We start from the raw sequence: 15,762 nt of genomic DNA, 5'->3' as shown, positions 1-15,762 counted from the left end.
CGGTCCACGTTGCTTACCCCCTTGGTAATGCACTTGGATATCTACCAGTGGTAGCATTTGAAGGCTCCAACTTAAAAGCACTCCAGCAGGAAAGCTGCTCTGGGGCAGGGAAGTGGCATGGGGACAGATCTACTTCGTGATGTTCTCCTGTGCTTGGTCTTGCGTGTGCTGCTGCTCTATGGGGACGTAAGTCTAGGCCACCAGCTCTTCCAGGAGGGTGGATGTGCCTTTGGCATGGGGGATGTGGTGCCAGGCAGTGCTTTGTGGTTAGGTTATGTTGTTTAGCAGTCTGCTCTGCTCCTCTGGCAAGGTCCAGCCACGCCACTTGATTCTTTGCACGGTGCGATAGCTTATCAGATTGGATCGCCCAGAGATTGACACCGCAGTGCACTCAGCCTTTTTTTTTTATTATGATGACAAATACGACGATTGTATTTGTCATAAAGAAGTGTGGAAGTCATTTCCGATGCCCTTGAACTGGCATAAATTGTTCTGGAAACACACGCAGTCCTAGTTTCACTGCTGTTCTGCCTCAAGGCTCTGGAGACTCTGATGGCAGCCTGGTTGAGCTTCGGTGGAGAACTGCAACTGTTCTGACTGAGAAGAAACTGAGCTGCCTTCTTGCTCTTGTGCACATTCCTCAACTGCAGGAAAGCATTTCCTACGTGTCTCAGTGTACACAGGCTTTTCTTCAGTCACCGGCTGAAAGATAGTTACTAATCTGCTTTCACCAATTACTGCTAGCAGCACAAGCTATTTGGAGGTTGTTATTTCCACATACAAATATTTGACAATTTAAAAACGTCACTGGTACCCTCCATGCGATAAGCTTCGTATTTTCCTTCAGGAGAAGAAACAGGTCTTTCTCACAAGGCTCTTTATTTCAAAGCGTGAGATAACAGAACAAAAAAGATCACTGTGATAAGTGAATGTAAAGCAATTCAGCTGTGCTGTGTTCTAAGTACATGTTATAACAAAGGAAACACTGTCAGCTCTGTTCTTTCCAGGGAATTTTTAACATGGCACATTAATAAGTCCATGCCAGAAAATAGTGTGCTGCTTAGCAGCTCAGGAGAAGCTCAGTTAAAGGCTTTGGCACCCCCACGTTCCTAAGGTGTGGTGGGACCACAGATTTGTGGAGGGTGAGACATCCCTTCTATAGTATTTGTCAATGGAAAGTTTTACAAGTTTTTACATAATCCTCCACAGGGAGCAGCTTTGATCTGGACAGCAGCTCCCAGCCTAGGAAGGTTGGGAGGCATCAGGTGAGATGGTAATACAGACGGTGGTGACATCCCATTATGTGAGGTAGTGGAAAGGGGAGTGCAGAAACTTCTTGGCTTCTTTGCTGAGTATCTCTGACCTTTGAAGAATCTGAAGAGTTGTAGCAGGGGAAAGAGAGGAATACATTATTTAACCCACCTGTCTAGTCAGATGAAGCTATTCCAATAAAGACCATTGTTGCAGTTTGCTGCACGGTGTTATTTTCTTTTATAATGGGTAATACAGTATTATGCTCTATAAGGGTGTGTAATCTGGGGGAGCGGCCCGAGTGACAGATGGTAACCCTTCAATCCAGGTCTTGGAGAAACATGACCTGACCAACAGAAACCTTATGAAGTCCAACAAGAAGCACATGGCCTAGTACTGTGGGTAAAATGACCCCTTGCTTTACTACAAGTGGACAGTTGGCTTCCTTACTCAGAGGCTGGTGCAACACTTGAAGAGGTTATGTTGAGGCACACAGTGTCTTATGTTTTTGGAGGCTCTGAGGATGCAGCTGGGTGAAGCCACAGCTGACATAGTGATAATTCCCCATGATAGTCATGATGCTGAGGGAGTCGTTGCTTCAGATGGTCCTTTCTGACCAGTGTTTCTTCTTTGTGGTTCTCCGCTACTCCTAGAGACAGACATTCAGGACTTGGTTGCTGGAGGAGTCTTCGCTTTATCACTCTTAGTTTCTAGGAATTTTCTGAGCAGCAGTAGAGAAAAAGTGAATGGTAGTACTCTGTGAAACAGGCCATAGCTTGCTCTGCTATGCACTTGTTGCATGATTTCATTTTGAGCACTCTGTCCCTTCGTGTAGCTGTGCTGGAAATGATGCCAGCAGTCTGAGCAGATGCTACTTGGAAGACAGCAGTAGTCTGTGAGAGTGTGGAGTCAGCCAGTTTTCCTGACTTTGAGAACCAGCGAAGGATGACATTCTCTCCTGGATTAGAGTTACAGATATGTGAAACATCCCCTGGAGGTTTTAATGAAAACCTTTCCGTGTCCCTCTGATACTCAGAGCAAAGGCTATGAGAGGTTGTGGCTTTTGGCTAACCTGAAGCATGAGCTGTGTGTAGCCCCTATCACTCTTCAGAGTCATTACTGGAGGGAAAACAACTAGACTGACAGACAGTCTGGTTTGCTATTCGAGTGAACCTATAAATGACACTTCATATGCCCATAGGCTCCATTCCCTGTTCTGGTACAATATAAAGCTGATAGGATATTTTGTATTTAATTTTGCCTTTTAACTTCTCACTCTTTTGTGCTTTTCTTATCTGATTTGTTCTTTCTTCAGGTATAACCTCAGTATTGGCAGATAGTTATTTTCTGAACATAAATCTTGGCACTTCTAGTGGCCTAAGTGTGTAGCATCTGTGGAAGCAAAATTCCTTATGATTTGATGTCAGCTCCGTGAGTTGTCTAATTTATTTGGCTTCGGTGGTGTGCCTGAAAGTGACAGGCTTGGGTGCCTGCAAAATGGAGGAGAACCACCTTTGTTGGTGTGCAAGACTTGGGTTTTCTGCCTTTGTAGTTGACCTCGGTGTTAGGAGGATGCATGCTAGTTCATACAGCTTCAAAGCTTGGGTTCCAAATTACTCTGGTTTCATATTACTTTTTTGAAAGCAAAGCAGGCTGGTCAAGTGTCAGTTTTGAGGAAGTCTTGTCTATCACGTCCTTTTTCCACCATATGCCATAGATACTATAAAGAGAACAAACCAGTTGTTAGCAGTCAGTCCTGCTGCCATCTGTGTTTGTCGTGCCGTGGATAGATGTGCTGACTGACACGTTAAGCCTCACCAAAGTGGAAACGTTGCATTGTAAGACTAGGCCTGCACTGGGGCCTTTGACAGGGTAGGGCTACAGGAGCGTTGTTTTGTCAGGTGAACTGGTAGATCTATACTGAAAACTTACTATTTCCCAGTGGTGGAAAGGTTTTGGTCATCTTGACAAAGCTTTTCTCTATCATGTGGCGCGCACACACAGCACGTGTGGTGCTGACTGAGGTGCTTCAACATGGAGGAGGTACATGCAGCTCACGAGGCCTGCGTTTGTGTATGCGTTGTGTATGTGTATGTGTTGAGTTTTGCACTCTTGGCTGTGTTGGCTTGAGCTTTGTGAGGCAGATTGAGCTTGCATGAATCAGATTCACAGTTATCTGTCTCAGTCATGCCTGATGTGAGCTGTGGGTGAGGCCTTGCTGGTCAGGACTATGGACTTAGCTTCTGCTTTAAATATCTGCTGGGTGCTGGTAATAGTACAGTGCTATGATAATCTATATACACACACACATAGGAGTACCTCCTTACTGTTTATATCAGTGCTTTCCTTTATGATCACTAATTCCCATCTCTTACTGTTCATTTCCTTAATATCACTGAGGAAGCCAGAATGGCTCCTAGGGCGGTATATAGATTTTTGGAAGGAAGATGAGAATCAAATGTAGGGGTGGAGGAAGGTTTGTGGGCACTGAAGGCCTGCTCCTTGTGTCATGAGCTCCCTGAGCTCCTCTCTTTGAACTCAGTTCCACTGGCTTTTAGCCATGCACTGGGAAGTTGTTAAGACGTGTTCTGTCTTCTGTTGTGTATGGGTTTGTTTGTTTGTTTGTTTTTTCTTTATTCTCTACTTATCATAACGGCACACTGTATTTTATCCTTTTTCTGGAAATGTCTTTCAATTTCTAAGACAACAAAAGCTGCTGGTGAAAAGGCTGGTGAAAGTACCAAGGAAAGTACTCTTGACCAAAGCACTGCTCTTGATTTCTCTAGTGCTTCTCTGCCCTCCTCACAGAGCCTCTCCTCAGTTGTTTCCCAGTGTCTCTCTGAGCAACTCTTGCATACATTCTCTTGGTTTAATCCCTGATGTTCAGCCTTTCCACTCCTTACCCAATTCTCCTTTGGCACACAGTCTTCTCAATAAAATGCTCATATGAAACTCACAATTGTGGAACTCTGCCAGCCTCTTAAAAGTGTGTGCCAACTATTGAGTGTTAATCTCTTTGTTAAGAGTATATTATAAAAGACTTCGAAGTTCTGTATTCAGATTCAGCCAGGAGGCTTCAATACTCATCACACTGATGCCAGACTAACCTTTAGTGGCACTCTGATACCACCAACTGAGTCTTGGTTATGTTCCACCAAACTTCAGCCTTGTTCTGGGACACGTTTAGCATGGTGACCTGGCTTCCAGTAAGGTTTTTAAATGGCAGGCTCCTATCTCTTGGACAAGTGTATGTATGTATGACGAGGTAATATTGCATTAAGTTTCTGAGCATGAATAAGGAGACAGTAGGAGCTTTAACATATTATTTAACATTTCTTGAATCATGTTTTATTGATTCCCAAGTTTAACTCTGTTTTGCAGGGACACAAAGGTAAATTCTTCAAATGTAGCGCCTCTTAATTGCTTTGCATTTCCAACCCCACAAAGTTTTATCTGTAGCTTTGTTCTGTGTGGCAGGATGATGGTGTAGCATTATGCTCACTCCCAAACATGCCCATGTGATTTAATTAAGGACTAGTCAGTTTTTCCAGCAGAATTGAGCTGGAAAAGGTGCCATTTCTGGAACGAGATGGTCCTACCAGAGAGGGAATGATTCAGAAGACCCAGAAAAAGAGCCAAATGCCAGACACCACTTACATTATCAGATAATGCCTATATTTGGAAGCTCTAAGTCACCTTTGATTTTATGGGTTTCTACTTTTTCTGTTAAATCTCGGTCTCCTCCATTGCTGGACAGATGTGAATAATTCAGTGCAAGTTAAGTAACTTGCCCGTGTCCAGTTTTAATGACTCAGAGGAAATCAATGTTGGTGCAAACACAACACTCTTTGTAAGCTGCTGTCTTCCTGAAAGATTATGAGGAAGCAGACTTGCTTTGAAAAGTCTTATAAAAAAAACAATAATTATCCTAAAACTGTAAACATTATATAGAGCATTTTCCATAATCTGAAGTCTGCTGGATATAAGACAAATCCGTTTGAAGGGTGAGGGTATTTTCTTAGCTAAATGTTATGAGAAATGAAATATGGAAGAGAGAGAATGCATTTCACCAACTACAAATGAAATGAAAAGCCACCCTCTTCCTTTTCATAGTATGGTTTTATTTTGTTTGTTTGCTGTCTGTCACAATTGATTTCAAACAACTTGTATATATATTTTTTATGATTAAATATGACTGTCATCAGATTGCTTTTCTAATTTACGGTAGTGTTCTCTTGTGCTGCCTGAATTGTGGTGTAGTCAAGGGCTTGGCACAGGAATAAATGCGTGAAGGAGTAGGTGGAAGTGGTGATGGAAGAGCCTTCTGTATTGCCCACCCCGAGTTGTGAATGATTCTGGAAGTTAAGCTGTGTTGCCAGTGTCTGCACCTGACTCCTGATAGAGGATACATGAAGACAAGGTTGCTAAATTCCATATAATTTAATACATATATTTGATTTGCTTGCTTTTTATTTACTGGCCTACTCCTGTAGAATTATTGTATTACTGGCAGTCTCAGGCCCTCTGTGGTTTGGTGTCACGCATTTGGGAATTTGGGGGTTATTTTCAGCTGCGTAGTTGATTTAAAAATCTCTTTTTAAATTAAAAAAAAAAAAAAGATCAACCAACAGTGAGTTAGAACAGAGTGATCCTTTGGAGCCATTTGTCTAATTAACCTTTGCGTCTCAGGAATCGGTTTTGCTTCTGTTCAGTCAAGTGCAATGTATCTCAGCCCTTAACAACCAGCATCCCTTCCGAGGACCTTGGAAGCCTTCCACAACACTTACTTTTATAACTGCTGCCCCTGTCTTGGCACTGCACCAGCTTGTAGAGACACAGTTGGAGAAGAACAGGAAAGGGTAAGTCGGCAGCAGAAGAAAAGTCTGTGGGATGGCATCCAACTTAGCAAAGTGTTTCTGGAGAGTGCCGTGCATTCTGGGCTGATGCTTCCAGTACCCTGAACTGAGGTAGGATAGCGAATGTGTGAACATAATAAGTGAAAGTTGAATACTTATGCATGCGCCCGAAAGGATTCTCCTATAACTTCCTCTAGTTTAAAAGCTTGAAGGAATCTTCAGAAAGGGAGATTTTTTGCAAGTGGATATGAATAGATGATAGCCATTCTCCTTCTCTCTTTCTTGGAAAAGGAAAGAGTAATGTACATGAGATGATCCTGTATCTGGAGGAGAATGTAAAGAGGATGCTTCTCTGCTGCTCTTAGTCCCCTCTACAATAAAAAGCTCCAGAATTTACAGGAGGACTGGGCTGAACATCAGCGTCTCACTACTCTCAAGGTGCCTTTTTCTGGACAAGAAAAGGAATTGTGTTCTAATGGAAATTAGTATCTTCAGAGTCACAGAGAATCTGGGAGTTCTGAGCAGCTCCCTTCTAATTTTGCTGTAAATCTCATCTTTATTGTAGCAGCGCATTGCAGAGAGTAGTAATGTATTTTCTGCCACTGATTTGTTATCACCAGGAACAGCAACGCTATAAAATAGAGCACAAGCTCTTCTGCAGTGGTTTGGATTGTGAGCCAGCCATCCTGCCTTGGTGTTAATGGATCTGGCTCTACTCTCCTTACTGACATAAGAAATGTCTGTACCAGCACAGATTTTGTCCCTTTGGAGAAAGCTTGGAGTGGGTGATCCCGAGAGGAAGTAAAGAAGATGTGCAGGTCTCATTTGAACATAAGGAGGCTTCCATCTAAGCATGAGGAAGCACTTCTTTGCCGTGCAAGTGCCAGAGCACTAGCACAGGCTGCCCAGAGGCTGTGGGGTCTCCTCCTTGGAGATCTCCAAAAGCCACGTGGACGTGGGCCTGAGCACCCTGCTATGGGTGTCCCTGCTTGGGCACGGGTTGGAGCAGGTGACTCCAGAGGTCCCTGCCAACCTCAGCTACTAATGGTTGTGGTTTGGGTTATTTCATGAGCATGTCTTACTGCCTTCCAGCGTGCTAGGGAGAAGTTTGGTGTTATTGCAACTTTACTTTCTGTTGTGCATTCTTGCTTTGGGAATATCTGCAGACCGGGGTTTATGAATCATTGTTCCGCTATTGCAACAGCATAGCAGTGCTGAGGCCAGAGCATCAGTTAAGCATAAATCAGTCCTTTGGTATAAAGGCCATTGGTCCTGCAAAATTGAGAGAGTACCATGGGACCTAGGGAATCACTGAAATGGGGGGGAAAAAAGGTAGTAAACTACTTCAGTTGCCTACAGTCTGTTAGCTTGGATAATGCTGCCATTTCGCCCTCTGATGCTCAGTACTGAGCATCCATAATTCATGTTTTCCCCCTTTTAGTTCCATTACAGCTTCCTTTCTCTCCATAACAAATACTCCAGCCACTCACATAATGTAATAGGATCCATGAATGCAAACATCGAGGGAGCAGCTTTTGTCCGCCTGGCGTTATGCCGGGAATTTGCCCGATGGATTTCAGCTTCTCTGCTCCTTCCATTTACTCCTGGTTCCGTTCCCAGCTGCGGAGCCTTGATGTGCTTTTTGTTTTTAAACCTTTATGCAGGCAAATCAGTGGTGACTAGACATCGAGGAACAGCTGCTTTCATCCAAGACAGGAAGCTGCAGGAGAGCTCCCCTAAATAGATACATATGTGTGTGTGTATATATATTTATATATATAAATATAAATACAATATATATTTTTCTTTTATATAAATATAAAAGAAAATGTGGCTCCCAGGTTTTACCCGGCTTTCTGTTTACTGTAGATGTATTTTTTCCTGAGAACCCTTCCATGGTGTTTCGTTGTGTCATTACCTGGCATGGTCTCCCAGCATTGTGGTATGGTGCCTCCGTCCAAGGCTGTCAGGCGTGCTCCACGAGCTCTCTGGTAGCTCCCAGCAGACGTCTGACCCGGCAGCAGGCAGGGTATTTTCCTCCATTTAAGGAATGGTTGAGAAGACACAGATGCTTTTAGTGGAAAAGGAGAAACTGATTTTATTTCCCTGTCAGGCTTCATGTGTGTAGATGGACTTGTGGGGGAAAAGAGAAGTTTCCAAATTGAACACACCAGCAAAAATGTGAGAGGGTTCTTCATGATGCATGCATTCACGTGGCCTCTGTGTCACCACAGCTGGAGGCACGATGCTGAGCTCATTGCTTGCCAGGTCACTGTGGTCAGCGCCAGGCAGCGGCACGGCTTGCTGCCCAGGGCCAGAGCTGGAGCTGGTGCTCAGCTGCGTGCCCTGAGGCATCTCATGGTGCTGGATGTTGGTCTTGCTGCTGCTGGGGGTCTGAGGCTGCCCAAAGCCCTGTCCTGAGAAGCATGGTCTTGGTTTTCCCCTGTGTGTCACTTTTTGGCTGCTCTCTTTCTCCACCCTGCATGAAAGAAGCCAAAGAAGCACATGCTCGGTTCTTCAGCTTCTGGCTGTATTTAAAACAACTTAAAAAGCAGTTAATCACAGTCCTTAACATTTCCCTGGCTGCAGTGGGCTGTGCCTCCATCTCCCAACGACCACAGTAAGCACATAGTTGCAAGAGCCACTTCCACAACCCATCACCGTGATCATCCTTAGGGTGAGAGCCTCAGTAGGAAACCAACTACTTTTCCCCAAGATATCCAGGACTGTTAGCATAGCTGACTCATGCTTTTCCAGTGTTGTTTTTTGACTCTCATGCACATCATTTTTTACAATGAGGGTAGTGAAGCATTGGAACATGTTGCCCAGGGATGCGGTGGAAGCCCCATCCCTGGAAACATTGGATGGAGCTCTGAGCAACCTCATGTCCTGTGGATGTTTCTGTTCATTGCAGGGGAGATGACCTTGAAGTGTCCCTTCCAACTCAGACAATTCTATGATCTAGAGAGAGCCTTGTTCTACTTGTTTGCATTAATCCCCACATGAGGCTGTCATCAAGGACTTCAGTTGTAAGCAGCTCTTCTGGATGTTTAGAAGATCTATTCCGGGATGTATTCAGGCTCTCAGTTCACGCTGCTGACAGATGAGAAACCAGCTCGGTGTGCAGGCTGCTGTTGAAAGTAGAAAGGCCCACAAAGGATGATCACTTGCCCTGCACCATGTACTGTAAGGGACCCACAAGCAGGAGGCAGCCAGCAGAGCCAGAGGGTGGTTCTTAGGAAGGCCCTGATGTTCCCTTTTGCAAGAGCAAAGGCAGCTTTTTATGCAGTGGCAACTCAAGCAGGGAAGTGAAGTGCAGCGCAAGTATGTGATGATGGCTTGTGGTGAGGAGGAATGCCCCAGCCAGCAAGGAATGTATCAGCAAGTCTGCTGTAGTGGAAAAAGCCTTAATTATTCCTGCAGAGGGGTAGATGGGATTCAAGAGAAGAGCCCAATCCTACTTCTTAAGGAGTACTTTCAGGAAAGGATTGCAACACTGCCCAGAGGAGCAGAAATGTTGTGTAGCTATAGGCATTCACTCAGCACCATGACTAATCTTCTGGAAACTGAAAGGAATTCCCTTAGAGAGGGAATGCCATGCATCACCCTCAGTCAAAAAAAGAAAAAGTCGTGTGTTTCCTTGACAGCACATCATGTTTGTGTATTTTTACTGCTGTAGGAAAGTTCTTCGTTCTGATTACTGCGCGCTTTCAAGTATTTTGAGTATGGCCAAGGTGCAAGGATATTAAATTTCAGTAGTTTTATTTGAATGGATCACAGAGAGTAATTGAGTCAGTAAGTACTTTTAGAATAGTTTCGGATACAGCCAGGGCCGCTTTCATCGTGTCAGTGCAGTTACTTGCGGTGTGGATCTATTACTAGCATACTTGAAAGCTGGTGGATTAGAACAGGCACTCTGGTAACCAAAAGGTTTTTTTCGAGAACTCATTTTTCTCCAACTTTTCTCACGAGTTAGTGTTCACACACTGCAGTTGAGGCTGAAATAAAAGACCATAGGGTATGTAAACAGAGCACATAAAGGCAGTACTGAACAGACAGCAAGAGCTTGGGATCAGCATAATCTTTCAGTAACTGACTTTGCCTTTCTGATTCATCAGAACCGTCCCCCAGTTGCCAAGCAGCAATGTTCCCTTCTGCTCCGAAATCCTCAGCAGACGTGTAAGCTACAAACAGCACACGTGGGTATGAGCTGCTTCCGGTATCTGTGGGATTGCTGATGGAGTGCCTAAATAAACTGCTTGATCTTCTTTTTTTTTCTCACAAAGCATGAAACCCCCAATGCAGCACCTTTGAAAGAAGCTGCACGTCTAAGCTGACCTTTGCAGAAAGCATCACATAGAAACACTACTTGGAGTTGCCGTAAGGGATGGCAGTAAATAACTGGCTATCAAGCACAGTTTTCCAGGCAGCGGTCCAGTGACAAGGAAAGAAGCTTCTTGTGTGATGTATGAAGGGTGTATGTCACCTGAGTGGAAAACAATGAGGAGATTTCATAAGATACTTCGAAAACATTGATCCCTATAAGTTCAGAACAGTAAAGTCCTTTCTTAGTGAGAGTCAAACACGGGCCACCAAAACTGTTGTTGCAAATCTTGCAGCAACTTAGAATTCACTTTTGCTGCATCTCTGCAGGACATGAATGTTTAGAGGGGGGCTCTTCACCTCCAAGCAGAAGTACAGAGTCCTTATAAATATGATGAGATAAAGTGAAAAGGATTCATGCTTCTTATTTTATTACTTGTTTTTCTGCAACTTGGTGTAAATTGTCTTAAGTAAAAACACATTGGCTTAAGGAGTTTTTGTGGGGCTTTTTGACTGTAAATGGGAGGGTAGGTCTGTGCAATGAGATGTTTATCTCTACTGAAAACAGTGCTTGTATTTTGGCTGTCTACTTCGTCTTTCATCTGCAGCTGTTGAGTGTCAGGTAGTCCACAATTAATGTTTGTGAAATAGATCAGTAAATTGTTAGAAGCATCAGCAATGTCAGCTGATGGATTTTACCTTTAATGAACAAGTGTTCAAAGTTTCAGGCAACGACCGCCTTCAAAAGGAAAATAAAAAAGTAATTTGCGTAATTACAAAGCTGTTGCACAGCTTTTGAAAGGGGGTGGCAAATTGCTAGCTTTCACTGCGTACACATGGACTTGAAGCAGTCTTTGTAGAACTCCCACTGGCTGTCAGCGCTCTGAATTTCTCCATACGTGCATGCTAGACTTCCTCCCTCTTGCCTTTCCTGTGCCTCTCCAAAATGTACTGCGCCAGAGGCTGGGCACCCAACACTGAGAGGTGAGCCATGAATTCAGAGGCAGGCCTTCATCATGGCTGTATCAACACCGCCTCCGTTATTTGGAGAACAGTGATCTCCATGATATATCAGCCAAGGTTCCTTCCAAAGTTCAGGGCAGCGCACGTTCTTAACAGTATTCTTAAATTGAGGTCTCTCATTGCTTCTGTACTTCAGTGGAATACCTTTTCTTCCTGATTATCTCCCTGTTCATAGAATCATAGAATGGCTTGGGTTGGAAGGGACCTCAAGGATCATCAAGCTCACACCCCCCTGCTGCAGGCAGGGCCGCCAGCCTCCACATTTAATACTAGACCACGCTGCCCAGTGCCCCATCCAACCTGGCCTTGAACACCTCCAGGAATGGAGCATCCATAACCATTTCTGAACCACCTCCAGTCCTCTCTGTCTTGGCAATAATAGATTCTAGAGGCTGGAAATTGATGGTCTGGGGCTATTTTACAATTCTCTGGATGTAGGCTTTTCGTGATGCTTTTGAAGATGTCTGAAAACAGGAAATGCATTAAAGTGAAAAGACACTTGTGTTGAGGGGTTTAGGCCGTGAATACTTGTAATGGAAAGCATTGCAGTACAACAGAAGGACATAACTAAAGTTTTGCTGGCTGCTGTTACAGGATGGACATGCATAATTAATGTATAGGACATCGGTGGATTTTCCAGAATTATGCAACATTGCTCTGAGGTTCAGAAAGCCTGATCAAACTTGTTGTAGTAGCACATGGCAGATTATATCCTTTGGCAGACTGCTACAGCAGCTCTGTGCCCTGTATTGAATACGAACTTTTTACTGTAGTGGCTCTTTGCTGTGACTGCCTAGAGTCCTGAGAGTAATTTAAGCAATATTTATCTGCATCATTTGACTCTTCCACTGCAACACAAAGCTTTGTGTCGCCCCGAGTAAAGGAAGTTTTCCTTGGGACTACACGGGTAATATACTGAGCAAGTGTTTTTGAGATTGGGTAAGGTCATTAAGGGAAGTCGTTACCTAAATGGTGCATCTGTTGGGCTCCATCTGTGGAAGAATCACCGTTGTTTTGTACTGGAAAAAACTGAAGGATGAGTTCAGCGTAGAGTGCAGTGACTTAAAAAGAATGGGGAATTGACACTAGGCATTGCCCCTAATGTGCTCTTGATTTTAGTTAGATGTGATGGGTAGTGGTCTGAACATCTGTAGAGTTTCATCTGCTTTCAGGTTCCTTTCCATCCTAGAGGCCCTTCAGCTCAGTGGGGATGCAATAAGGTCTCTTCCTGAAATTCTTTAGTCTGGGCAAGATTGTGCTTTTGCAGTAAATGGCGACACGTACAAGTAACTGATCTCAAAGAAGAATAGGTAATTTACAGTTACTCATTAAACTGATGATGAAAATGTAGATGTGGTACAAGGTTCTTTTACGTACCTCAGTTTAGCAGTGATTTTATCTGAGTAACTGGTCTTGCGGGGCAAAATGCTGATGGGATAACCTGTTAAACGCAGTTCAATAAGCAGGTTTTAGCCTGTAGAGGTAAACTTAGGAAAAATTCTGTGGGTGAGGAAGTTTGGTTTTGCTTAGCAAGTGGTCTTATCGGAATAATTACTGATCAGTCTCTATTGGCCCTGCTTTCAAAGTTATGCGTGTTTTCCTCCTATCTCCCTCAAATTTCTTCAGCTGGGTTGGCTTAGTTACTGTATCTCCTTTGTAATACTGTAAATCCCTGGGAATGGCTGTTGTGAAACTCATGGAAGTTGTTGACAATGAAGAACTGAGTTGATTAAAAATTATTGAAATGCTTGTATTCTTTCCCTGTGTTTCCTGTTCGGAAGGTCCTTCAGTGCTAACTTAGGGTATTAAAAATGTAATGATTAATGCAATTTCTCTGTGAATCACATTCAGAAGTGCATGTAAGGCAGAAACCAGAAAATCTCTTTGGGACAGCCAAATCAAAGCAAAGCAACTGTTTCTCTGTTGCTTTATTTTGTTATATCCTGAGTGCTTTTTCATCTATACTTCTATAAACTTCTTCCAAACGTGAAACTAAAAGGAGAAGTTCAGTTCTGCTGTTACTTGTGTCTCTGTAATGCTTGCAATTGAGTGATTCACTCTCTTTTCTGTTTTCTTTTTTTTCTTACAGTATCAAGCTTTTGGCTGTGCAGGAGCTGCTTGATAGAGAAGCACTGGAAAAGGTATTTAAAATGTGTCTAGTGCAACGGTAGTAATACATTGGAGCTCTTAAAGCACTCTGCCTTCGCAGGATTTCTTAACTCTGTGGAAAATCATGTGGCATGAAACAGGACCTCTTCCTACCTACGTAGCACATGTAGCTGGGGGGGGGCAACACTTTGTCCAAGTTGTCTGTTTTTGGTGTTTTTAAAATCATCTTGGAAGGTTCACAGCCACTCCTTTTGCAAAACAGGTTAATATTACCAAACTGCAGTTGTTTGCGGTAGTCAGCTTCTCTGGCATCTCACACCCAGTAAATTTCTCACCTTTTTGTCAGGCGTGCACCTCCCCTTGGCCCAAGGCCTCCAAAAACAAGGCTTAGCCAGAAAAAGTGACCTCAGCCCGGTGGGAATTGCTGTTTTTGCCATTGTTTGAAGCTTCGCAGGAAGCTCTTCAGAAAAACTCCGCATCAGAAAAATGATCTTTCTAAATTGAGCTCTGAATATTTGATATCTGCTTTCATACAGTGCCAAGTTTAAAGAATTTTAAAGGCCGGTTTACCTCTTTGGAAAACAACAGTATAGAATTATGTAAGTATAAAGAAATGAAGTTGTCTTTATTCGTTAAAGACAGGAGGCTAAAAGGAGGCTAGAACAAGATTCCTTGCCTACTTGCAGGTTCAGGCTTGAGAAAGCATGCTGAGTTTTGTATTTCTAATTCATTTATCTTCATGATATTGCAGGAATGCAGAATATTATTAAATAATATTTTAATATTCATTACAAGATTGATTTTCAGTTGGTTTCTTTTTTCATGGGAAGATCTCTGTAAGTTAGCTATGGACATAATCACCTAAAATTATTGCACAACAATTTCTAGTCTATAGTTATTTCCTTGGCTACAATGATCTATGTTGTTTTTTCCATTATACAGAGTCTTATGTATTTTATTATTTTTACATGTTTTTCCCACCTTGGCCACTGAAAATGATCCCACCACAAGAAGCTTTGTGTTATGCACAAACACAGCTTGTTAAATTTCCAAAATCCTGATGTTTGTCAGTGGAAATTTGGCCAAAAGTCTACCATAATTTTTTGCATTTACATTGAGAGTTGTGAAGGCAGAAGTGGTGATAGGGTATAATTATAGGTCCTGGCTCCGAACCAGCTTGTCTTACCCTTGGTGCTGCTCATCAGGTGTTTGCCTCCGTGGAGTGCTGCTGGCACCTGTAAGTACCCCATCAGCCCATTAATTAAGCAGGAAAATAACTCATGAGCTCAGCAAAACAGCCAAGTCACATAAGAAAACAAGAGTCATCTCTACTTGGAGAAAATTCTGGGTGGAAGATGGGATTGTTTGTGTTTGTTTTGGCCACAGTCCGTCACGCTGTCCCAGGAGGTATCCGCATGGCATGGCAAGCAAGTTCACTTGCTAACACAGCTCACCCTGGCTGTCACAGGATGGTGTTGCTGACACGCTGGCATTCCTCTGCTGCAGAAGGGCCACTGACTTTTGTCCAGGGCAGTCATGAACGCAGGTAGCAGGATGCCAAGTGGTAGCTTGCCTCTGTGGCAGTCTCCTTCCCCCAAGGATTTGAGGCCACCCAGGCTGCAGAGAAGTATTTTAGGTACCCAGGTGTGCTGGTGTGCCTCATCCCATAAGGAGCTTCATTTCCTCTGCCACGAGCACAGCTCTGAGTCATTCTTTTTAGATAATAACCAGAGTGAGCCACCTAGCCAGGTGACATTTTACAATGATTTTTGTTATAGTATTTCATATTCTCAGCTGTAGTAAATTAGCTCACCTTTGCTTAATTTCAGCAGAGATAGTTCAGTTTGTGTTTGTTGTTCCTCCAACCTGCGTGTTTAAAAGGAAGTAGTGATGGTGCTTTTGGGGTGGACTTCTCCATTCTTCTGCATATTTTCTGTGCCCACTGCAGGGAGCACTTACTTCATCTTTTAGTTTGGGATAAGATCCTAAGCAGACTGCCTATGGTCTGCACAGCAGACTTGGGGTGTGCAGAAACCTCTGCAGTATTTATTCCAGTAAAAGCAACACTTAAGCACATGTAGAGCAGGAGACTAAACTGAAATGGGTAGGAGCGCTCCCCTTAGCTGCAGTCAGCCTTGGATCAATACTTCCGTGCAATTAAATTTGGGTGTGGGTGTTATTCTTGACATTTGCTGTGATT

The 15,762-nt window shown here is 43.5% G+C and overlaps 1 protein-coding gene across 2 annotated transcripts in view; it reads left to right on the top strand.

Moving 5' to 3' along the window:
* Positions 1-15,762, top strand: part of EEPD1 (endonuclease/exonuclease/phosphatase family domain containing 1) — a 65,122-nt gene that overhangs the window by 25,496 nt on the left and 23,864 nt on the right. For both annotated transcript variants that reach the window (XM_046938127.1, XM_418838.7), the window contains one exon: positions 13,543-13,594. In XM_046938127.1, the coding sequence (XP_046794083.1) occupies positions 13,543-13,594 (52 nt within the window). The remainder of the gene's footprint in view (positions 1-13,542; positions 13,595-15,762) is intronic.

The sequence above is a fragment of the Gallus gallus genome, chromosome 2, assembly GCF_016699485.2.
Source record: "Gallus gallus isolate bGalGal1 chromosome 2, bGalGal1.mat.broiler.GRCg7b, whole genome shotgun sequence".
Lineage (NCBI taxonomy): Eukaryota > Metazoa > Chordata > Aves > Galliformes > Phasianidae > Gallus > Gallus gallus.
This window is presented reverse-complemented; position numbering and strand designations above follow the sequence as displayed.